Source organism: Aulonocara stuartgranti (assembly GCF_965226115.1).
Source record: "Aulonocara stuartgranti genome assembly, chromosome: 6".
NCBI classification, from domain to species: domain Eukaryota; kingdom Metazoa; phylum Chordata; class Actinopteri; order Cichliformes; family Cichlidae; genus Aulonocara; species Aulonocara stuartgranti.
Genome location: NC_138944.1, coordinates 34768411 through 34794472, shown reverse-complemented (window position 1 = coordinate 34794472; position 26062 = coordinate 34768411). Strand labels below are relative to the sequence as shown.

General features: G+C 40.7%; 1 protein-coding gene across 11 annotated transcripts in view; it reads right to left on the bottom strand.

Annotated features, from left to right (window-relative positions):
• LOC309708141 (voltage-dependent T-type calcium channel subunit alpha-1I-like) overlaps positions 1-26062 on the bottom strand; it is a 229018-nt gene that overhangs the window by 116178 nt on the left and 86778 nt on the right. For 5 of the 11 annotated variants that reach the window (XM_082535918.1, XM_082535917.1, XM_082535913.1 and 2 more), the window contains 2 exons: positions 22063-22160; positions 3659-3818 (listed from right to left, as the gene is read on the bottom strand). In XM_082535918.1, the coding sequence (XP_082392044.1) occupies positions 3659-3818; positions 22063-22160 (258 nt within the window). Of the gene's footprint in view, positions 1-3658; positions 3819-4323; positions 5784-6405; positions 6858-14493; positions 14903-22062; positions 22161-26062 lie in introns of those variants that run through there. The other 6 variants (XM_082535919.1, XM_082535922.1, XM_082535920.1 and 3 more) reach the window with 6 other exon arrangements.

Sequence of the window (26062 nt, the reverse complement as noted above, 5' to 3'; positions counted from 1 at the left end):
TTAGCCATTGTTAATCTTCAAAACTGACTAGGTTACTTTTAAACATATAACACTGTCAAAAGTGTTAATTTAACACTCAGAGGTGTGGACCCATATAGACACTCTCCAGTGTTAATTTAACACTGGAGATTTTGCTGTGCACTAAAGCAACATGACAGAAGAGTAATTGAATTTCTGATACCGCCAACCAAAATAAACACCCCACAGCCATTGGGACACGGAACAGTACTCTTGAAAAGTATATACGAAAAATACAATAAACTGTGCAATACTATTAAACTATGCAGGTAAGATATGGCGTTATTTTTGTGCCACTATTCTGAGCGCACGTAAAATCAGTTGCAGGTGCAAGTGCTGCATTTTGAGGAGAAATTTATTTTGAGCAAAGAAAAGCTAAATCTCAGTGAACAAAATTCATTGCTGCGTGCAAAAAATGTATTTCAGTGTTTGCTATTATCCACACACACACAACAGCAGCCCCTCTCGCTCAGTTTTTGCATTTGCGCTCGCTCGCAATGTGTTGCTTGCGCTCTCAACATTTCTGCCGGTGCGTGTTCAACTCTTTCTGTACACCGTTATATTTGTGCCACAAAACCAGTTTGAAATATTACTCTGTCTGGGTCACAAAATGTGTGCTATGCATAAGTGCTCTAACGTTTTCGGAGATGCCTGTTACCTGGTGGTGTAGTTGGTGATTTCTTTGTCAGTTCAGCCTTATATATCATGTTTAACCCGAGTGACCACCCGGTCAGCTGGTGGGTAACAGGCATCTCTGAAAACTTTAGAGCACTTATGCAAATATGAGATGTCTTGATGAATCGAGCAGATATTTGAAGTTTACACAGCACCATTCTCGCATGAAAATATCTTAAAAGTTTATTTTGTGACCCAGACAGAGTAATATTTCAAACTCCGCCACTCTGTGTTCCTCCGCCACTGCCTCGTTTGAGTTTTGGACGAAATGGATTCTGGGATATTGCATTTTGTCATTTCGAGCCGATTGGAGACCAAAACAGCCAATCAGATTTTTTTTGCATCCAAGTCTGTGATTGGTTTTGTGGCACAAATATAACGGTGTACAGAAAGAGTTGAGCGCGCACAGGCAGAAATGTTGAGAGCGCAAGCAACACATTGCGAGCAAGTGCAAATGCAAAAACTGAGCGACAGGGGCTGCTATTGTGTGTGTGTGTGTGTGTGTGTGTGTGTGTGTGTGTGTGTGGATAATAGCAAACACTGAAATACATTTTTTGCACGCAGCAATGAATTTTGTTCACTGAGATTTAGCTTTTCTTTGCTCAAAATAAATTTCTCCTCAAAATGCAACACTTGCACCTGCAACTTATTTTACGTGCGCTCAGAATAGTGGCACAAAAATAACGCCGTAGTAAGAGAGGTTAACTAAGAAACAGCAAAAGGATAAAGGCACAGTCCACCTAAAGCTTAGACCTTTTCTGAAATTCAGATACAGTACTCTGTACAGCTAGGAAGTGTGTGCATGTATCAGTTCTTAGTTTTTTTATTTGTTTTCTTCTTGCACCCTTTCTAATATTCTAATATTTGTTTGAATTTTTAAAAAGTAGAGGGATGAGTATATGAATAAGGGTGCGAAGAGCAGGGGGTGATTTGTCACAACATACGCAGTCATTTTGTTTATATATTTGCAAGCAATGTATTTATAAGCTTGCTCTCCCATTCACGATTTCAGATTCATAACTTTATTGCAATTATACTGCTTCATCTCCTTTGAAATTTCTGCTGGTTAAAGGCCAAAAATTGGACTCGGTCACTCTGAAGTTCAGTTACAGTCAGTCTTTTGCTATTCACCACCTTGAATATAGTGGCTGTGATGAATATGTATGTATGTGGCTAGAGACCGGCCACATATCTATTACTCCAAAGATGGGGAAGAAGAGAAGTCGTAAGTGTTTATGTGCACTGGAGGCAAATTTGAATTCGTGCCTGCATCTTCACTCGCAAGATATGAAAGATCACAACTGTAATTTCTCACCTGAGAAAGGTCCCCTTCACCCAAGAAGTGAAAACATTAACAAAAGTGACAACGTGATATCGCTGCAATTACTTGTCAGTAGAACAAGAACAAGTCTGAACAACAGCTAACAGCAGCTAACATTATGCTGTCCCTCTGATAAACAGTTTGATTACATTCTCACATCACATGAGAATTTATTCACTAAATGTCATGCCAGCAATGCTAGCAATACTTCAAAGACAGTTTAACACCATCTAATAGCAGCGAACAGAGGCTAACACCTGCTAACAGAGGCCAACGGGAGCTAACAAGTGGTAACAGCAGCACTTACTGGCAGAAAAGTTCAAGATATCCTCAACAGCTCACCTCAGTATCACTTTCCTTTCACAGTGTTACAGCCTCCTCCAGAATAAATATATGTTGACACTCGGAATATTGACAGCTGAGGTAAACAGCTGACTTACAGCCTAGCATCACTACAGATTAATGGTGGACAGAGTTATTTGTGAGTAATGTGAGAAAATTACTGTGAGAATTAGGAATGGTAAGAACAGACTTCAGTTGACTGCAATCTACTGACATCTAGTGGTAAGATTTTAGACACTGTATCTTTAACTATATTGTACTTTAACGCTTGATTTTGAAGTGCAACTTATATGCCAAGAATTGCCGTCTTGCCCATGGCACATGTCCTAAACATTTCCTTCAGCATTTTCTAGTATGACTCAGATTTCAGTGCTCCATGACAACTGGTGTTATTTCCTCAAACAGAATACATCTTATTCAAACCAATAAGTTCAAATATGGTCTTGTTGTTTGGGATTGACTGGTACATGTCGCATTCTTGTGTGATCTCTGTTGGTCGATCGTTTCTGTGGAGGGTGAACATGATTTTGAATTTCTTCCATTTATAGACGATCTCTGTGAATTGTGGTTGTGTGTTGGAATCTAAAGTCTTTAGTAATACTTCTATAACCTTTCCTTGTCTGGTGAGTTTGAATATTACAGCATTGTGAAACCTAAAAGAGTTACGTTCAGTCACCCCTTCTCCATCTATTTCATTTTGCCAAACATGTTTAAGCTACAGTACCTGGAATTTCTCGATCCTACGTCTCTGCAGTTTATTGCAGAAACGCTGATACAATCTTGATGACTTGGCAGAAAATGGGTGAGAGAGAAGCAGTGAAGAAGAGTGTCAGCCTTTTAATTAAGTGGCAGATTTGATTATGAGGTAATGATATTTGCTTTGTGCAAATTTTAGTTTGCCATCAGCCTCATTATATTAGCACTTGAGAGACGGGGCCAGAGGGAGGCTTAATCTCACACTATGGAAATATGAGTGAATTGAATAGATGATGTAATTAATCTTCTAGAGTCACGCAGAGGGAGGGCAGGTAATGAGAGGAGAGGTGACAGACCTATTTACACATACAGAAACTGACACACGTATAAATTGCGGGTACAGTGTGTATTTTGATTCATGTGCTATTCAAGAAGTTACATCATTGACACAATTACCGTAATAAAGAAACACACACAGAGGTGACAGTGTGTAGTCGTCAGACTCACACACGCCCTGTCAGAGGGATTAATGTTCAAGAAGACAGAATGTGCATCACATGGTCTCACACTCTTTTCCACACTCAGACGGAGTAGGCGGTGACTCACAGTGTGAAGTTCTCCTCGGGGTAGCAGCGGTTTCTCAGCAGCCCTGCCCACAGCTGCACTCCTATGATGCCGAAGATGAAGAAGACGAAAAAGCAGAGGAGAAGGACGTTACCCAGCATGGGCAGTGTGTCGAGCAGCAGGTTCACCAGGATACGCATGCCTGGAGAGAGACAGACAAATACTTATGTGATGACACATCCCGCACAGCTCTATGGCTGACTTTACTTTATGATCTAAACGGAGCAATGGCGTTCCCATCCACTTGCTACGAAGCTTTATAGGAAGATTGTGTACAGGTAAAGAACAGCACACAAGAGGAAAGAGGAGGAATCATTTACTCATTTTATTTGCAGCATGAAGAGAAAAAATACCTATAAGTAATTACACACCAGCAGGAGAGCACCGAATCACAGCTGACTTATGCATATACAGTAATAAACCGACCTTAATTAGTGAACTGTTGTGAGCTGAACAGCAGTAATATTAGCACTACAAAGCATTACGAGCTTGGAAAGCATCGATGCAGTTCTGTTATTGATTTACTAGTAATGACTTTACTCTTGCCCCAAATCCCTATTTGACTTAAATAAAACAGTAAAAAAAAACACAAAAAACACAAAACAACCTTTTTGTTCACAGTCAAGAGATTATTTGTCTTCTCAAACCTTGTAAGAGTCTTTCAAAGGATTTCTTTGGACATTGGCTGCTCATTTTTAGTCCAGCCCTTGTGTCTGAGCACTTTTAGTGCAGCTCAGGGCATGAACCCAGGTTGTTTCTGTTCAGGATAGAAAACTTAGCAAAAAAGTATATACAAATTGTATCCTTAACCACCTTTGTTTTTGGCAGCTTGTTGTAAAACCACATTATTTGTTTCTTTTCAGCTGACCTGTAAAAAAATGCCAAAGATAACACACGTTGGCATAAAATAGTATTTTGTACTATCAACCAAGTAACCAACAAGGTGATTTACAAACAAAGTAAGCTGCAAACTTGCCACATGTGAGCATTGTACTGTGTCTTTAAAAAATTAAGGACACTGGACAAGTACTGTTATCTTTCTGTTACAATTAACCTCTTTTCCATTCAGTCCAACCTGCCTGCACTCCCTCCTTCACCTCTCTTGCACACTCTGTTTATTGCTTGGCTGATCCCAGGTATTTAAACTCATGCACACCTTCACCACCTCTGCTCCTTGCAGCTTTATTGTTACACCTGTCTCCCTCTCATTCACACTCATTTATTCTGTCTTGTTTCTACTGACTTTCATTCATCTTCTCTCCAGAGCATACCTCCACCTCTCCAGGCTCTCTTCCACCTGCCCCCTACTCCCACAACAAAATGTCATCTGCAAACATCATACCCACGCAGACTCCTGCCTGACTTGATATGCCAACCGGTCCATCACCAATGCAAACAAAAAGGGGCTCAGAGCCGATCCCTGATGTAATCCCACCCCTACCGTGACCTCATCTGTCACCTCATACCTCAGCTCTGTCTTGTTGTTCTTGTAAATGTCCCACCAGCCTCACATACTTCTCTGCCACTCATGTCTTCCTCGTGCAGTACCACAGCTCCAAAAACACAGTGCAGCTCCTTCTGATGGTCTCTATAGTTCTCTATTAACACTCTCAAAGTAAACATCTGTAGTGCTACGAAGCCATACTGCTGCTCACTCATCATCATCTGTCTTCTTCACCTGGTGTCAACAAACTTCAACAACTCTTTCCCTCTCAGCTTCGGTGTATGGCTCATCAGCTTTATCCCTCTGGTATCAGTATACCTCTTCTCCGTTCCTCAGGCATCCTCTCACTCTCCCAGCTTGTGTTAAACACTCTTGTCAATAAGTCGACTCCCCTCTCTCCTGGATATCTCCATGCCTCCACAGGTATGTGACTTAGGGAAATTATAAGATATCTTGCATAAGAGAGTTCATGCGATCATACCTAATATTGATATTCATGCTCGTTAGAATTACACACACCCTTACTTTAACCCAAATTTCACTAAATTACTGATCACAAAATCAAGGCGTTTGCACCATACTGTATGACTGAAGCATTTTAGGAAGCACAGCAACAGTGTGGGAAAGAAAAGGTTGGTAAGAACTAATCAAACAGTTTTTGTATTTCACTATAATGTTTCCTTCTAACAGAGGTTAAGCAATCTCCAACTTTCTAGAAAAAGATCTAATGATGCCAGCTTAAAGTGTCATTCAGTTACCAAAACCTTGTTAACTTTGTTATATTTTGAAAACTAAGCTCTTTATAAGAGGCAGCACTGCTGACTGTGATAATTCTGTGTTCTGCTTTAAAATTGGATGAGCAACATACCCTTATGCTCCACTGGAAAATGGAAGACGTGCACAAACACACAAAAATCTTTGGATCTGTATAATTAGTGCACACAGACTCCAAATCCTCGTCTCACCTATCGCTTTCCCTGTCTTAAAACATTCTCTGCCATCCCTCCCACTCTTTAGTTGGTGCAGAAATTTACACAACCATTTCTATATAACTCGTCGTATTATCATAATTAGCTAATCAATCACTAATCTCCTCACTAATTCTAATCCCACAGCCAATTACTTTGGGGCTAAACACTTGGGGAAACTAAACCATGGGTTAAATTCTATCTGTAAAATGGATTGAAGATTGATACAACATTTAACTGATTAGTCAGGGGGAAGGCCATCCATAGATCCTCTTCCAGGGATCTCATTATATAATGTAATAAAAAGGATGTCTTACTTGATGAATGCATACACTGGAGGTGTGCAGCTGTACACAAGCAGAAGACTTGGAAACTTGACCCGTGTGTTTACAGTAAAAGTGATATTTCCATTTAAAATAAAGCTGTGTTTTGAATCTGATGTATATTTTCTGTCTGACCATGAAAGAATCTTCCCTATTAGTGATGGATACAAAGTTCAATTTTTTTTTATCTTCTTGTATAAAATCTTCTTCAGAGCTGCAGGAAGTGGTAAGTCACACATGGACAATATTATTCATTTCTAATGAGAATTGAAATCCCCCTTCTGTGATTTTAGTTTTGGTGGGAATATATATATATATTAGGGGTGCAACGATATTCGTATCGATATTGAACCGTTCGATACAGTGCTTTCGGTTCGGTACGCATATGTATCGAACAATACAACATTTGTAATTTATTTTATCAACTTTTCTTCTGACGATGCTGTCTGTGTTGAGCGCTCAGTGAATCTGCGTTCGACTACTCCGCCTAGGCTGCACTGTCAAGCGCAGATCCACTGAGCGCTCAACACAGACAGCATAGTCAGAAGGAAGAGCGCAGGGCAAGCCAGCGAGACATAAGTTAAGCTCTCCTTGCAACATTCAGATCTGGCGTTTGGAATTATTTTGGTTTTCATGTGACGTATGACCCTGAAGGTAAGCGAGTCATGAACTAAAGTAAAACAGTATGTTGGATGTGCCATGCAATGCTCAATTACATGGGTGGGAACTAGTGTGTTAGCGCAGTTAGCTCGTTAACGTGTTGGCCGTCTAGCCCCACGCACGGGGCGATCGGCGGTAGCTCGTTAACGGAGATTTGCCGTGTTGTGGCGTTAAGGTCATTTCAACGAGATTAACCTGAAAGCACTAGTGGGAACACAACGAATATGACTGCACATTTACACCGACATCATCCTAGTGCAAAGACAAAAACAACAAGCATGCTACTAACTTTAGCCGAGTCATTTAGACAGCTGTTAGCACATGATTCTCCTTATGCTGCTGAGAATATAGCCCAGAAGAAGCGGATAGTATAGCTTTTATTTTGGAAAGAGACATTTCTCTGTAATAAACTCTCTTTTCCAAAGATGAGTGATTCCTCAATCAGATACAGGGCTTGCAATATCGCTAGCCCGACGTCCTGGGGCTAGCGATTTTTTCAGTCGGGCTACCAAAATCTATCTCTTCCCTGCCCGTCGGGCTATTGTAGGGAGAAAAATATATGTCAATGCTTTTGCATTCTTTCAGAAATGTAGCTGGGTAATTATGTCATTGGCATTGGTGAGCCACTGTCAATATGTGACATATTGAAATCACGTTTGAATTTGCGCTTGTTTTTTTGCTTTCACTTTGCAATCGTGCGAACTGTGTATAGAGAGCGACAGCACTGATCTGTGAGTGATGATAATTTGTGCACCAATTCCTCTGACATCGTCTTATTAATCGTTAGCTTACCAGGGCTCGCAAAATCGCTAGCCCGACGTCCCGGGGCTAGTGATATTTCCAGTCAGGCTACCAAAATCTATCTCAGCCCTGCCCGTCGGGCTATCATAGGAAGTAAAAATATATGACAATGCCTTTGCTTTCTTTCGCAAATGTAGCTGAGTAATTAGCTGAGTCCTCATCAAAGAACAGTGCTCTTTAATGAATGCAGCACATAACTTTACATCGTAGAGGTAACAGGGAGACATATCGAGTTATCAGATAGCCGTCTTAACTATATTCTAACTCTACAATTTCCCGACTGCACTTTCCTCTTATTTCACGACACCACCCTCTAGTGGTGCAATATGGTATAGTCAGACAGGACACAACATCACTCACTAGCTTACTCTTCAAACGTGGCACGTGAAATCTCCCGCAGCAGGCTTAAACGTGCTAGAGGTTGACTGCGCAGAGAATTAAAAAAAAAAATCTCTGGCATGTGTAAAGACAGATGGATTTACGCAGGTATTTTAGTTCTGCTGAGCCAAAAAAGACAGGTCAGGATGAAGAAGGGACAGGCAAAGAAAGGCCTACCACAAAGCGGAAAAGTTATGATAAATCAGATTACGAGGCAAAAAGAAAGTGCAGTTTTTTGGATTCATGGACAAAAGAATTTCTGTGGCTGGAATATGACAAGGTAAATAACATGATGTTCTGCCGGGTGTGTCGTGAGTTTCCCTCTATTGCTGAGTCGACAAGCGCCTTTGTTACTGGGACCAGTAATTTTAGGAAAGACCCCATCAGAACTCATGAGAAATCTCTGCATCACAAGAAATGCATTAGTGCTCAGTCTGCAGCATCTGTCCCAGAACAAACACCAATTGCAAAAACCATACTAAAAATAAACCAAGCACAACAAGAAGTCCTGAAAAAGCTGTTTAGAACTGCGTACTATGTTGCAAAGAGTGAACTACCACTGGCCAAATTTAGCAGTCTTTGCAAACTTCAGAAAGCAAATGGCCTAGATCTTGGTTCCACTTACCTCAATGACCATGCTTGCAGAGAGTTTATTGGAGCAATAGCACAAACTTCAAGAGACCAGATTGAAAAGGAAATTCAAGAAAGCAGGTTCTTATCCATTCTTGCAGATGGCAGTACAGACACTGGTATAATAGAACAGGAGTTGGTTCACGTCAGGTATGTGAGGGATAATGGTGACATAGCCACATACATGATCAAATGTCAGCCAGTCAAGAGTGCAAATGCTGCAGGTATTTTAGAGGCTATTGATGAAGCAGTGAACACCATGGGTATCAGAGAGGACACATGGAAAAAGAAAGTAGTGTGTGCAAATTTTGATGGTGCTGCAGTGATGATGGGTGAGAAAACAGGAGTAGCTGGGAGACTGAAACAGAGGATACCCCACATCATAACAATCCACTGTGTGGCACACAAACTAGAGCTAGCCGTGCTGGATAGCGTGAAAGGCTGTGAGTACCTGGTGAAATTTGAAGATACACTGAAAACCATCTTTAAGATGTACTACTATTCCCCAAAGAAGCGAAGAGAGCTGACAGAAATAAGTGAACTGCTAAATGAGAGGCTGGCACATTTCAGTGGGCTGAAGAGCACACGGTGGCTTCCAAGCCAGCTGAGATGTCTAAAGGCTGTGGAAAAAAATTACACTCCCACTGTTGTTCATATGGAGAACATGGCAGAAGGAAGTGATGTCAAAGCCGAGGATGCAGCCAAGGATAAGGGGGTGGTGCAGGAGATGAAGACTGAGAAATTTGTTCGCTTCCTGCATTTCATGTTGGACTACAGTACCATCTTATCCAAGTGCTCTACTGATTTTCAGCATGATAACCTAAACATCACACGAACAAATCAGTTAGTTGAGAGCACAACATCACGCTTACTCAGCCTAAAAACAAAACCAGGAGAATATCAGAAAACCTTGGACACAAAGTTCACAGCGAACCAGGATGGTAGCATTTGCTACTGTGGAACTCAGCTAACAAAAAGTCAGCGACCTGCTAGAAGAGGTGAGGGAACAGACAAAGACACCTTTGGTGCAGAGATCCAGAAGATTATTGACAACACAGTCAAGTACATGGACAACAGATTTAAAAATCTCCATGAAAAGCCTCTCTCTTGTTTCAAGGTTTTTGACCCTTCCACTCTTCCCTACCCCAGAGAAGAACTAGCAAATTATGGGGATGAAGAGGTGGATTATCTTGTCACACATTTTGCCTGTTTGCTAGATGCAGAAGAGAAAGAGAAAATTCCACAAGAATGGATGGATCTAAAAGTGTGGCTTGCAGAACGCCGGGGTCGCAAAGTAGATTGCTTGTACAGAGATCTCCTCTCTGAGAATCCAGAACATCTCTCTCATATCTTGTTGCTGGTGAAATTAATGCTGACACTTAGTCCATCGACAGCCATCTGTGAGAGAGGATTTTCTTGCATGAACCGAGTGAAGACAACACATCGTACCTCTCTACACCCTGAAACACTGAATGACTGCATGCAACTCTCCATTAATGGGGAAACAGTTGAATCTTTTTGCCCTGACAAGTCGATTCGTTTCTGGATGTTTTCTGGAAAAGGTTCAAGACACCTGGATCATAAAACCCCGACAAGAACAAAGAGCAGTGAAATGGAGGGCAATGCACAGGAAGAGAAAGCTGATGAAGGAGATGCTATGCCCTCAATGTCGAGTGGCATTTTCTCATCCGAGACTTCAGTGGAAATTTCAGATTCAGGATCTGACACAGACTAATTCATGTTCTACACAGTTCTAACAAGTTCACAGAAAATTCTGTTTAATTAGAACCAGATATTTGAGTTGATTGTAATGTTTACACAGTTGTTGTAATTTGTGTTTTAACAATTTTTTGATTGATGTTTTGTTTCCTTTACAATATTATACAATAAAAATAATCTTTTTTTATTCGGGCTACTCAAATTTATTTCGGGCTACCAAAAACTAAAGAGTGTCTGCCCGAAGGGCTACCAGGGATTTTAAAATTTTGCGAGCCCTGCTTACTATGCAAACATGACAAGTGAAATCTCCCGCAGCAAGCTTAAACATGTGAGAGGTTGATCGCGCAGAGAATCGCTGAGCTTATGTGAGTGTGTATGTAAAAGCAGCAGGATATATATTTGACTACAATGACCTGGATGACTGAGAACCTTCACAGACAGATATATATTTTAGTTCTGCTGAGCCAAATAAGACAGGTCAGGGTGAAGAAGTGACAGCCAAAGAAAAGCTTACCACAAAACGGAGAAGTTATGACAAATTAGACTATAAGGCAAAAAGAAAGTGCAGCTTTATGGTTTCATGGACAAAATAATTTCTGTGGCTGCAATATGACGAGCTAAATAACCAGGGCTGCACATAAGTGGTCCGCAGGTGCACATTCGCTGTCAAAATAAAAAACACGCACAAGGGTTAGGGTTAAATTTAAAAACTGTACTTTTGAGTTAAAATATATATTTATAATTTTAATAAATGACAAATTAAAAAGGCATGAACATTTTTTTGTATCGAAAAAATATCGAACCGTGACACCAAAGTATCGAACCGAACCGAACCGTGAATTTTGTGTATCGTTGCACCCCTAAAAAATAAATAAATAAATATATATATATATATATATATATATATATATATATATTAGTGCTGTCAATAGATTAAAAAAAATTAACTAACTAATCTCACAATTTTCTGTTATTAATTGCGATTAATCTCAATTACTTTATTAATAGCCTGGCTCCAATTACATTTTTTTATTCTTTATATTTTAAGTAATTATCGTTGTTCACCGAAGTCCAGTGGTCTCCGGTGAGAGCGACATTCCTTACTTGCACAAGCTTGCTGGACTGCTGAGCCCTCTGGTCCCCATACAAAGTGTGCAGTCTCGACACAATGGTTCCTCTCGAGGGCAGATTGTAACACTCATCTCCTGATGCAGCACGAATGACTTCTCTCAGTCCATCATCTTCTACTATGCTAACTGGTCGGCAGTTTTTAGCTATCCAAACAACCAAGGAATTGGTTACCTTTTCTCTCACATTTTTTGTTATTCGTCCACAAGCACCATACTCCTGAAGCGTAGACTGGCGAGGTCCCGTAGAGGTGGATTCAGTTGGGTGTTTTGCTCTCAGGTGATACGCCAGTGATGAACTGCTTCTGTGGTACTTGAATTCAGCGTTGCAAATTGTGCATCTTACTCTCGTTTTGTCCAACAAGCCATCAGGCAACTTCTTAAAGAGAAACTTTCCACCCAAAAGTCCGCCCTCGTCCATGCTTGCGTGTGTTAGCTAGTGTTAGCTAGATAGTAGCATGGTGTCACTTCTTCTTCTTCTTCTTCTAATCATTTCTGTCAGGCCAAACGCCAGCATAGCACACTGTTGCCCCCTCCTCCAGAGGTGCTCATGAATTTAAAGGTCTTAGATTACAGGAAATTAATAAAAAAACAAAATCAGCGTTAAATTTTTTTAATGCATTAAACATTTCGCGTTGATCTTAACAATTAACACGATAATTTTGACAGCACTAATATATATATATATATATATATATATATATATATATATATATATATATATATATATATATATATATATAAAAACACCCAGCACGCCCCTGCGGGCGGTTTATCCTTCAAGCTCGGGTCCTCTACCAGAGGCCTGGGAGCTTGAGGGTCCTGCGCAGTATCTTAGCTGTTCCCAGGACTGCGCTCTTCTGGACAGAGATCTCCGATGTTGTTCCCGGGATCTGCTGGAGCCACTCGCCTAGCTTGGGAGTCACCGCACCTAGTGCTCCGATTACCACCGTTACCTTCACCCTCCACATCCTCTCGAGCTCTTCTCTGAGCCCTTGGTATTTCTCCAGCTTCTCGTGTTCCTTCTTCCTGATATTGCTGTCATTCGGAACCGCTACATCGATCACTACGGCCGTCTTCTTCTGTTTGTCTACCACCACTATGTCCGGTTGGTTAGCCACCACCATTTTGTCCGTCTGTATCTGGAAGTCCCACAGGATCTTAGCTCGGTCATTCTCCACCACCCTTGGGGGCATCTCCCATTTTGACCTCGGGACTTCCAGGTTATACTCAGCACAGATGTTCCTGTACACTATGCCGGCCACTTGGTTATGGCGTTCCATGTATGCCTTGCCTGCTAGCATCTTGCACCCTGCTGTTATGTGCTGGATTGTCTCTGGGGCATCTTTACACAGCCTGCACCTGGGGTCTTGCCTGGTGTGATAGACCCCAGCCTCTATGGATCTTGTGCTCAGAGCTTGTTCTTGTGCTGCCATGATTAGTAATATATATATATATATATATATATATATATATATATATATTAGGGGTGCAACGATACACAAAATTCACGGTTCGATATTTTTTCGATACAAAAAAAATGTTCATGCATTTTTAATTTGTCATTTATTAAAATTATAAATATATATTTTAACTCAAAAGTACAGTTTTTAAATTTAACCCTAACCCTTGTGCGCGTTTTTTATTTTGACAGCGAATGCGCACCTGCAGACCACTTATGTGCAGCCCTGGTTATATAGCTCGTCATATTGCAGCCACAGAAATTATTTTGTCCATGAAACCATAAAGCTGCACTTTCTTTTTGCCTTATAGTCTGATATGTCATAACTTCTCCGTTTTGTGGTAAGCTTTTATTTGGCTGTCACTTCTTCACCCTGACCTGTCTTATTTGGCTCAGCAGAACTGAAATGCTTTTACACGCGCACTCACATAAGCTCAGCGATTCTCTGCGCGATCAACCTCTCACATGTTTAAGCTTGCTGCGGGAGATTTCACTTGTCATGTTTGCATAGTAAGCTAACGATTAATAAGACCATGTCAGAGGAATTGGTGCACAAATTATCATCACTCACAGATCAGTGCTGTCGCTCTCTATACACAGTTCGCACGATTGCAAAGTGAAAGCAAAAAAACAAGCGCAAATTCAAACGCGACTTCAATATGTCACATATTGACAGTGGCTCACCGATGCCAATGACATAATTACCCAGCTACATTTCTGAAAGAATGCAAAAGCATTGACATATATTTTTCCTACAATAGCCCGACGGGCAGGGAAGAGATAGATTTTGGTAGCCCGACTGAAAAAATCGCTAGCTCCGGGACATCGGGCTAGCGATATTGCAAGCCCTGTATCTGATTGAGGAATCACTCATCTTTGGAAAAGAGAGTTTATTACAGAGAAATGGCTCTTTCCAAAATAAAAGCTATACTATCCGCTTCTTCTGGGCTATATTCTCAGCAGCATAAGGAGAATCATGTGCTAACAGCTGTCTAAATGACTCGGCTAAAGTTAGTAGCATGCTTGTTGTTTTTGTCTTTGCACTAGGATGATGTCGGTGTAAATGTGCAGTCATATTCGTTGTGTTCCCACTAGTGCTTTCAGGTTAATCTCGTTGAAATGACCTTAACGCCACAACACAGCAAATCTCCGTTAACGAGCTACCGCCGATCGCCCCGTGCATGGGGCTAGACGGCCAACACGTTAACGAGCTAACTGTGCTAACACACTAGTTCCCACCCATGTAATTGAGCATTGCGTGGCACATCCAACATACTGTTTTACTTTAGTCCATGACTCGCTTACCTTCAGGGTCATACGTCACATGAAAACCAAAATAATTCCAAACGCCAGATCTGGAGAGCTTAACTTCTGTCTTGCTAGCTTGCCCTGCGCTCTTCCTTCTGACTATGCTGTCTGTGTTGAGCGCTCAGTGGATCTGCGCTCGACAGTGCAGCCTAGGCGGAGTAGTCGAACGCAGATTCACTGAGCGCTCCACACAGACAGCATCGTCAGAAGGAAAATTGATAAAATAAATTACAAATGTTGTATTGTTCGATACATATGCGTACCGAACCGAAAGCACTGTATCGAACGGTTCAATATCGATACGAATATCGTTGCACCCCTAATATATATATATCGTTAGCTTCATAGCATAATTGCCTAAGTCATTTGACTAAGTCAATGACTTAGGCACTTATGCTATGAAGCTAACGATATATATATATATATATATATATATACATATATATATATATATATATATATATATATAGAGGCTGAGTTTGGTTTTTTGATGTCAATAATTGATGATATGCGGGTACTGAATTCTTCAAAAATTCAAGCATTCTCCTCTCGACCAGACAACAAGGTGTCTGATAAGACGTTTCTTTTTTTAAAATAAAGTGTTTACTTTGGCCTTTGTAATTAATGACTTTAGCTACCCCTGAAAAATGCTATTTAAATGAAGTTACTATAAGTACATTCTAGCTGCAGTCAAACTAAAATCAGAGAACCTGATTTTCTTTGAGCAAATTGAAACAGACGCCCCATTTCAGATTGATTAAGTCTGTTTGAAGTTGCTAGAAGCTTAAAACACTGCAATATCAAATCAGGCACCCTAATGTGAATATATTAACATTTAAAACAGTTAATTAAAAGGAAAAGAGGAGAATGTGTCACATGTACAACGAGACATACAAAATAACAACAATTCTAAATTAAAATAGTGGACTTGTTCTAGTCACACAAGTTTTGACTACACTGAAGGACCAGTGTTTCCTTCATAGTTTTAATGATTTGAATCAAATAGAATGTAAATGAAAAGGGAACAACATAGAATACCCTGATGGCCGTTACCCTGGCAGCTAATACGATGTCTCCCAGAGGTGTTGAGGGTAATGTAGTAAACAGGCCCAGTCCTTTAAGCTGTGACCAGTGGGAACCCGACATGGATAATTTCCATTAGCGCCATTAAGTGACTCCTCTGTTCAGTTCTCACATCGTCCTCCGAGAGTGTCCGCTTAGTTACTATGTGCCTGAAAGTGTGTACACAAGTGCTTAGTGGCTTTGTGTTGGTTGCACTTTTGCGACATGTACTGCCTGCACAACATATGCATTTACTGGTGTGTCTGCACTCATAAAGCCAACAATGTGGAGCGAAGAGCTTTCCAGTAAATAGTCTTTATTCAAAGCACAGAACTGCATCTTTATCATCCAACAAATAAAAAGGAGTCAAATAACTGGCTTTTGGCAGCCGATGCTGGCACTGTTACAACCTGGCCTTCTCACTTGTTGGATAGTGTTGCTGTGCTTGACAAAATAACTTGGTGCTTTAATGTTAATGTTGACAATTGTGTTGCCAATACTTGAGCATTAATAGATCTATTCAATCTACTGAAAATATGCTGTGCTTTCAACATCTAGTTGTTTTTATAAAAAAGGGAACTGAAAAACATAATAAAGAGTTAGGGAAAGGCTGAAATTATGCTGGAAGCATTTATGTGTGGTAACAAAAATATTAACTTGCTGATGTTAGTTAAAGTCTATGTGTACAAAGACCACGCACATTTGTGCCAATTAGAAGAAAACGCAAAGTTCCCCTGAGGCTGATAGAAATTCCCCTTTGAAAGTAATATGAGTTCCTCCATATTGGTTGTAGCTATGAAAAGTAGTAGATCTAACATAAGGAGCTGGGAAAGAAAAACATCTGGACTTGGTGTAGGTAACAATCAGCTAAGGTTTCGGGAGAACCCACTGTGAAATCTAGCCCCACCCTATCATGTGATTTACTGAGGTCAGATGGCCCAGGATGTGAGTGGGCGTTAAGGCGTCTGGGAAGGGATCTCAACACTGGATTATAGATGGCAAACAGTTGGTGTGGTTCACAGTGGACATAGATGGCTTCTTTCACTCTTCTTTCAAATCGTCTGTCTTCTCTGTACAAAAATGTGAACACTGGTGTCCTCGAAGGAGTGACCTTTGTCTTTTAGATGAAGATGGACAGCCGGGACTTGTCCTGGTCGACGTGGCTCTTCTATGTGCCATGCGTTTATGAAGTGGCTGTTTGGTAGAGGTGTAGAGGTGATTTAGAGGTCTGAGCATTCCTTGTTACACTGTACAGCATACACTATGTTGTTAAGTTTGTGTTTGGGAGTTTTTTCTTTGGGATGAACCAGTTTTTGTCTGAAAGAAGGAAACTTAAAGAAATTCAGACACTTTTCTTTCCAGCTCCTTGGATTACAATGACCCGGGTGACTGAGAACCTTCACAGACACAGATCTATCCTTGCACATATAATCAAAAGTTAATATAAAATGTTTAGCCACAGAAAAACTAGTAATATATATTCTATCTTCTGATTTGCTGGATAGTCTGGATAGCAGCCAACTCCTAAAGTCGCCTGCTGTCCACTGACCACTTCTTGTCTTATCTAATGACAAATAGAGCTCTGAAGTCAAATGTGGATTATTAAACATTAGTTAGTTCTAAGGTCACCATTTTGACCTTAGAACTGAAGAAGCTTCTCGGATGAGAGGTGAAACATCTTCAAGCAACTTAAAGAAGTCCAGACGCTTTTCTTTGCAAGCTCCTTTGACTACGATGACCTGGATGACTGAGAACCTTCACAGACATATAATAAAAATGGAGATTTTTTCCACCTTTATAAACAGTAAAATGCAATCACATTCAAATATTTTCCCCAAAATGAAATTATTATAATTTATAAATGATTATACATTTTGACCCATCCAAACGCAGACATAAGACATGTTATTGTGCAGGTTTCAGACTGAGCTATTGGGATATTATTTACCTCCCTGTTTGCTTAATTCTACCTGCCGAAGAAATGCAGACTTTGTAGAAAACATTTTACATTATAATTTTTGAAAATGAGTGGGTTGGTAATGTTGTTTCTTCTCTTTTTCTATGTAATCACCTCCCTTTTCTCATGTTATCTTCCCCTCTCCAGGTGCCTGTCTTCCACGTCCCTTGCCTCCTTTTTATCTCTATTCTTCCAGCAACTCCCTCCATCGCTCGCACTTCCACAGCTGTATCTATCATCATAATAGCCTGCTCATCTGAGTCCCCCCACATCTCTCCTCTCATCATCCCTCTCTTCCTCTCGTCCATCTTCGACTATCCTTTATGGAGCTGGATAATCCCCTCTTCCCTCCTTCATTTATCTCTCTTGCTGCCTTTTTTGTCCTCTCCTCTCACCTGCCTGTCTTTCTTTCCTATCCTTGCTTAACCCAGATGCAGTGTTCTTATTGAAACGGTGGAGAATAAACCACAAGAAGAGCATCAATCCGATGTGAGGGGATTTATTTTTCTGACATCCTCTACATTGTATAAAGTGTCGGGTGACTTTTCTATACCGCCTCTTTTCTTTTTGTGTCCAAACTAGACATTTCACCATGAAAGAACCAATTTGCTTTTTTTTGTTTTTATTTTATTTTTATTTTGTTTTGGAGTGACAGAGAGGAAGAAGCTCAGTGAACAGAAAAGTCCCCTCTGCTCACAGAAATGTCAGATTACAGCTGCAAACATGGTTTAGACTTCAGTGACTCATCATTGTTTGTGTTCCCTGCCAACAGAGCAAAAAACGCATTCACGGGCAAATTAAGTCCACCCTGCACAAACAGACTGCTAGCCATTAAGGGATGCAATGAAAGTTCAGAACACAAACTTTGGTCAACCAAAACTTCAAGCTTGGAACTTTATGTGTCATTTTAAGACATTTAATTTGTTGGGCGGAAGTGCAAAGTTGACAACTTTTTTGAAACAACAAGTTCTTCCACATAAAAACTGTATTTTTAGTGTCAGTGACTCATAACATCCACCATGTCTATAAATCTAAAAAACTGAGATAGAACTGACAAAGACTTTGGCTGTGATTAATATTTTAAAAGGAAAACAAAAAGTAATGTGGATTGATGGATGGAAGAAAAAGTGACATGTATGAAGAAGCTTCATTGCATGACTGTGCACAGCCGGCGCAGACACCAACGTTGATTAAAAAGAAGAATCATTGTGTTCTGACACACGTCTGAGTCATTTCTGGTAGAATACAGTGTTCTCTGAGTTGACGTCTCTGTTGGAAGAACAACAGTGTTGTCAGCAGCTCCCAAAACTCTTAAAAATTGCCTGCTGGGACTGTGCTTTGGGTAAGGTTTGTTTAGGTCAGGAACAACTTGATTGTAGGTCGGGAAAAATGGTTTAGTTTATAATTTACAATTTTGCAAAGGTCAGGGACTTTCATTTTCAGGACTTCAATAATAACAATATAATTATAGTCAGGAAATCATCACACTTCAAATGGATTTTACACAATAGTTCATTTTGTTGTTAGTGAGCTAACACTAGTTATGGACTCACTAATACAGTTTCTCTGAAAACACAGAGAGTATTACTTGCAAAGGCCAACCAAGTGAGGTAGTTTGCCTTAGAGACCCACTCTCTAAGAGCGCATCCTGAAATTATTTTTCTTTCTAACTTTTCTTTGGTCCCTTTTTAGCAACCTCTATATTAGATTTATGGTTGTTTTGTTTTCTTATTTTTGATTTCCATTTCCTTTTCATTCTATTTGGAATAGCCTTATTCAGTCTTATTCTATAAGAAAAGTCAACATCCATCCATCCATCCATCTATGTCTCGGGACTAAAGTCAACATAAAATTTGGAAAATCTGGAAGATCCCCAAAGCAGGGTCATTAAAATTAAGCCATGACCTCAAACATCTTCTAATTCCAACATGGAGAGAAAGTTGTAACACACATAAATAACAGAGTAGTTGTGATAATGTTGTTCCTGCTGTGAAACGTTTTTAAAAGAGATCACAGAATCTGTTTTTTCTGTCAACGTTGACGCGTTAACTTTGATTAATCCGGCGTCACGATTGACGCAATTCAAATTTTTAACGCAGTGAAAACATCAGGAGTGCAGAATGGACAAACTTTGAACAAGCTACCCGACATGAATTGACAGGGACATTTCACGGATTTTGAGTCATTTTGTGCTTCAGATGGGTTAATTGCATTGGAAATTTTAATCGCGTTAATCGTGACAATGCATTAATCCACGTTAAAGCGTTAACATTGACAGCCTTAGATTTTTCACTGACATTTCTGTCATTTCATGTTTCAGTTTAACAAAGGTGGTTATTGTGCAATCCCAGGGTTTTCCAATGCTTCCAAAGACATGCAAGGACAAGACATACTTCTGCTTTTGGAGAAAGGGAGGTATAAATGATGGAAAAGAATAGACAGTACATGACAGGAGGCAAGAAGAGCGGAAGGAGCAGGAGGAAGGGGAATGACTGAGATCTGAGACGGGATCTCGCTCTACTGACTGAGGAGGAGGAAACTGACTGAACATTGTGATAAAGGAAGAGCTCAGAGCAGAAACATGACAGAGAGATCACAGAGAAAAGAAGATAAAAAGAAAATAATGGGATATTTAAGAACTCCTTTTACCTCAAGTGATATAGTAAGACAGACAAAAGGACAAAGAGAGAGGGAGAAGGATGGAGAAAGACATCAAACAACTATAGTCATAACTAAAAATGAGTGGCAATGACTTATTCATGTTCATGTATATTAGGTGACAAATATAGAAATCAACATACATTCTCTGTAACAAACCAAGATGGTTACACCTGCTTTTACTAAAGAAAAAAACCCCAAATTGCATGGTTTGTGTTGCAGATTTATGAGCAGTGGGAGGTTTAGCAATTACAAAGGAAGCAGAACAACATTAACTTCAAGCACCAGCATATCTGACTTAGAGAGTACTCATAGCTTCTGAAAATGATTGCCTGCTAGGCACAATTTAGACACAGAAGCAACCGGCAGCAAACTGATTACTCTCATCAAGAAGGACTAAGCAGCACTTTTGGAGTCAAAGTGACAAGGTTAGTAACTCAAAATACTTCAGTGATGTCTGGTGATTTCCTGACAGGTTGGGTTGCTGAGGACTTTGACTGGGAGGGGGATTAGCACAGCTGAGTGTGGATGAAATTACTTTTTAGGATTTTAAATAGCCATGCACACTTGGTGTCCTCGGGAATCTAATTCCATACAGGATGAAAGCACTTACAGGCAGATATTATTATGCTGTCCAATAGCTAAACAAAGATGAAACATGACCCCAACCTCCTTTTGGAATCGTCTCTTCTATTTCGTTGCTTTATGCAGTTGTCCAAATCTGTTTCAAAATGCACGAGGCATCTTCTCAAAGGTAGTACATCAAGGCCCGGCTGCGTAGACAACAGGTAAACGATCCAAATGGCACAGTTACATCCAAGACAATGAGGCATTTGGCTGGTTTGTGTTGTATATATGGGGCCACAGTTGCAGTTTTGTTGCTCTCATGTAGCTCATTTGCTCCAGAATGAAGAATGGTGTGGCACGTGTTCAGCGCTGCAGGATTTGGTGTGTGCGACGAACGCACCCACCCAGAAGCTGTGTTTTATTTAAACATTCAGGGCAGCTTTTTAGCTGGAAATCTACAGTGAATGATGAACGAACAATGAAGTGGAGGTCGCATGGCAAAACAAACTAATGAGTGATAACCGAAGAAAGAGTGGGTTTCAAATCAAAGTACAGTATGTGATAGCTTCCCTTAAGCTTTTATAAATATCTGTGCCACAAACCTTGGGGACCATGTACACCGACAGTGTTATATAGAGAGTTTTCCCTACCATCACCTTGTTGGTGCTCTTGTTGCCTTTTAGGGCAATTTAACTGATTTGTATGGCAAATGCCGTGACCTGTTGTGAAATACAGCCAATCCAACAAGTCTGTGCTCCAGTTGTGGTGACTCACATCCTAGTATCATTATTAGTCTTACAACCAAATAACAGGTACCTGCTTTAATGTGTTGAATATACACGGGTACAGTTTATGGATGCCTGCTAACCTTAGCGGATAACTTTACTCTCAAATCTAAATATAACCACTATGGCCAGCTGGAGTGGGATCCAACCATACATCTCCTTTTTCATGTCATGTCATGTTTTTTTGAAAGCTATTGACTGGTAAAAATTAATTGTTGCCCTAATCAATGTAGCTAATAAATAGTAAATAGCTTGTTCTCCCAAACATGTTCCCTGTTAAGGTATTTTTGGCTCAGTGACTCATGTTTAACACTTTCCAGCTACTGGGCAGCCTTCTTCACCAGGCAGCTGTCCATGGTGCTGAATAAGAGCCACAGATGGCAAAACATGAATGGATGTCATCCTACAATTTGTTTGTTTCAAGAGTGAAATGAGTAGTTGAAGAGAAGAGGTGTGAGAGCTTTTTGTGTAAAATAGTGATGGAGATGCAGCCATGGCTGCCTATCATGTGTTCACAGTCTATAGGACTCGACTTACTTGGCACCCTGTTAATTGCTTTGAGTGGCCGCAGCACCCTCACTGTTCTGATGGCCGTGAAGTTGACGTTCTGCAGGTCCAGAGAGTACTCAACCATCCTGGAAAATGGGGAAAAAAAGCATCCAAATTAAACACACACTAAAAATCCACACTACAACATTCCCAAAACAGCTGCAGTTCTACAGCTGCAAGACCAACCGAAAAAAAAAAAACAACCCAAAAAGTCTCTGATCCTCACAGAAAAGCAGTTTCATCTGAAATTCCAGCTAAAGTTGATTTAATGTTCTCCTCCTTTCAGGGCTTTTAATATTAAAAAAGCCTAAACAGAAGATTGTTCACATCCTCGCACAGCTAGACACCTGCTGTGCGGAGCCTAATATGAATTAATGAGCTGGAACATGTGTATCTAATAATGGAAGACATTTAAAGAAAGAACGGGGTCAGTGGAATACTGTAACATTATCTTAACTGTGTTGGAAATTACAAAACAGACATTCATTAGTTTGCAGACGAACATTAATAATAATAATGAATGTAGGAGTCTTTATACATTTTTTTAAACATGGAGAGGTTGCAGAGTCCTGCTCCAGCAGTAAAAAACAGACTTTTTTGTGTTTTTTTGACTGAGATGGAGAAAGATGTTAGGCCACGGCTGAAAACCTTCAGCATCCCTGGAAACTGGTTACACCTTTTAGCACACATAGCGAATGCATCAAAGTGCATACCGGTTGGTTGGCAGGTGTACACAAGCATGAAGTGCGCAAGATTAAACGTGCAACCACCAGAGATGAAAGCGGAGGCTGGCGAGGGAGCAAAGACTGGAGGTGGAGGGAGTAAACAGGCTTGAAGTTAAACTAGGTATGGCATAAAAGAGACAGAGAAAGGTGAAGAAAAGATCGAGAATTTTGCTATTTCACCTGGTCCTAACAAATTCATCACTTGGAAAATATATTTTTGCCTGAGGAATGGAGTGTGTGGGGGTGGGGGGCAGAGGACGGAAAGCAAGAGAAACAGCCAGAGATGGCAGGGGTGAAAAAAACGTGAGAAAGTGACGGATAGGTCAGAAACCAATGTGAGGAAAGCACCAAGGGTTGATTAAGTGCATTATAATGAAGGCAATAAAGCAAGATTGAGAGAGGAAGAAAGAGAGAGCCTGAGGGTTTTATCAAGTGTTTGAGATAATTACAACGCTGGGAACAGAGAGGCAGGGAGAAGAGAGCAATATGCATACACCTGACTGAACAGAAGGAAGCTGCTCTTTGGCTGAGAAAGGGTGGGGGTGGGGGGGTGGACTCTTATCAAGACGCAGGAGAGCGTGGTAAAAGAAACTAAGGCAAGTTTCAGGTATTTGACACAAATATTCTGCTCCTGCTAAGATATTCAAGCTCCGTGATAACATGCTCGTTTCAAGGATAAGCCAGAGAGCCTAGCAGGTGCTTTCTCAAGTGATTAAAGAGCCAGATTACATTTTTCACTTTCGACCTCTCGACCTGCACACCTGGAGGAGAGCCTTTAACGCACGACTGTGCAATAACCGGAAAACTGACGGTAGTGCAGGAATGTAGTGATGCTCCAGAGGGAGTGTCCCAGTTTGAAATGTTTGCGAGGTCTTAAAGTTGGAAAATTCAAACAAGTTTCAAACTGTAATGATCTAACCTGGATGTCAAAGTCCTGCCGGGATTAGAGAACTGTAAGCGCTGCTGATTTCTATCAAATGTCGAGCTGGGGAAAATTATCATCATAAAGCCTGGAACGTTTGACCAGGTCAGAGCTTTCAAATTGACAAACTCAGCCCACAGTAGGTCAAAGGTGAACCTAGTGAGCAAAACAGTTTGTTTTATTCTTTGCGGTCCAGCGACAAAACTTGTCTCCGGTGTCCAAACCTCTGCCCACGCTTGATTGCATCCGTTAGGTACGAATCTAACCCAGTGAGCCGTGAAATATGAATCTCTCTTGTTGCTATTATATTACCATAACCTTGGCGGGTGACAGGTGGCGGCGGAGGACTGCTTCAGCTCCCTGCACAAATCAGGCAAAAATACTCTAGTAAAACACGCTGACCATGAAAATAACGGTCAGAGTTCACAAACTACTCAGAGACAAGCGCATCTATGTGGGACCACAGGCTGGTGATCCAATTTGTCAGGGGACTTTTCCGTGGGGGGAGTGGAGCAGAATAAACACTTGATCAAATCTTTATTTCAAAATATAACGCTAACAAACATAAAAAGAAACAAATCAGTGAAAGCCATCATATCCACACGGGGAAAAAATGCTGACCATTTCATATACACGTACAGGTGTAATTATTTAACTACACCTCTTCAGAGGTATTGCTTTTTAAAATATGTCATTATATACAAGTATCAGTTTTTAACACCCTGCTTTACATGTTATAAATGATTTATGTTGTGCATTTTTTCAGACCCTCACCCCACAGATTTCTAAGCACATACTCCTTGTTGTTGTCATTTAAATCTTACCAGATCCATAAATTTCAATGTTTTTCAGCTTGGAAATAAAGAGTCTATGTGCTCCAGATGTCCAACCTTATTAACTACCTTATCTTTTTGTAATGTGTATAGTGGCTGTAGTTTGCTTTTGTGTTGCCCCATATGGCAAAACCGCAATCTTTTCCTAACCCCATCCAATTACTCCAAAAAATAAATACATGAAAAACAAAAGTTAACAGAGATTTCAAGGAAAAGCAAAAACTGAGTCTACTCCTCCTCAACAAAATACCCAAACAAAAACTGCCAAACTCATGTGCATTCGTTAAAAGTCTGGTGGATATATTCTGTTGCTGTTTATGAGAAAACAAAAAACCCTCTCACTTCTAGTAAGCATGGACGAAGGAACTACCCACTGGGAGGAGGTGGAGGCCACCTACCTGTGATCTGCATGGGACTGATAACAGCCATTCAGTGGGGGGATAAGGTCTGAACTGGGGGTTTTTGTTTTCTTTCAAGAAAATGATCAAAAATAATCGTCTGCACACTGTGGGCACATCCTAGCCTGCTGTTGTTGTTGTTGTGTGAGCGTATGGTAAGATGTACTCTAACAGTATGGCTAGCACCGAGTGGGAAAGAAGGGACAAAATGAACTGGACTTAGTGTTTCGTGTCTACAGCTGCTATTTTAATCACTGTGCTCCAGCGTGTTGATAAGGCATGAGTCTCAGTGTGTACATTGTGTGGGGTGTAGGGATGGGTACCGGTATCCGGTGCCATCATGGCACCGGTTCTGACATAAACGGTAGTAACCAGACCGAAAAGCGGCGCACATTTCGGTGCTTTATTTCAGTGCTGTTTTTTCCTGAGATGTCGTACACTTTGGATTCTAGCCAATCATTTTACCTTTCCGAGGATAGTAGGCGGGTCCAGGTACGTACGTTCTTTTAGAGCAAAGCTACAGATTAAAAACGCCCAAGGTGAAGCGGTCAAACTCTGTACTTCACAGCAAAAGATGCAAACTCAGCAGCCTGCAACAAGTGCTTTAAGATGATACTGTGCAAAGGAGGTAATTCCTCGAATCTGATGAAACACCTGGCAACACATAGCGTTTTTTTAAAAGCCGAGAAATGCATCGTATTTGATAGCTTGCTGCGAGACCTCACACCAAGCACATCTACTGCGGGTGGGTTGCCGGTTATCAGTTAGCAACATCCCCCAAAAACCCGAAGAGGAGAGTCCTGGCCCCTAGCCCCGCCAGTGTAGCAGAAATGATGACGGATGATGGTGGCAGCAGCAGCCGTTCTTTTCTGCGTGAGTAGCTTAATGTTGTTCGTGTGTAATTTACGTTGAGTAGGCTAACCACGTTATTACATTAATGCATGTAAGGTGAACTAGCAAACACCGTTGTAGTTCCATGCAGCTGTCTTCTTGTTTGATGGCAGATACTCCCTTCACCCTGGCCAAAAAGGCTAAAATGGCCAAAGAAAAAGTGGAAAACAGCTAAGGTTGATAAGCTGATATCAGATAAAACCTAAACGATACCCAACC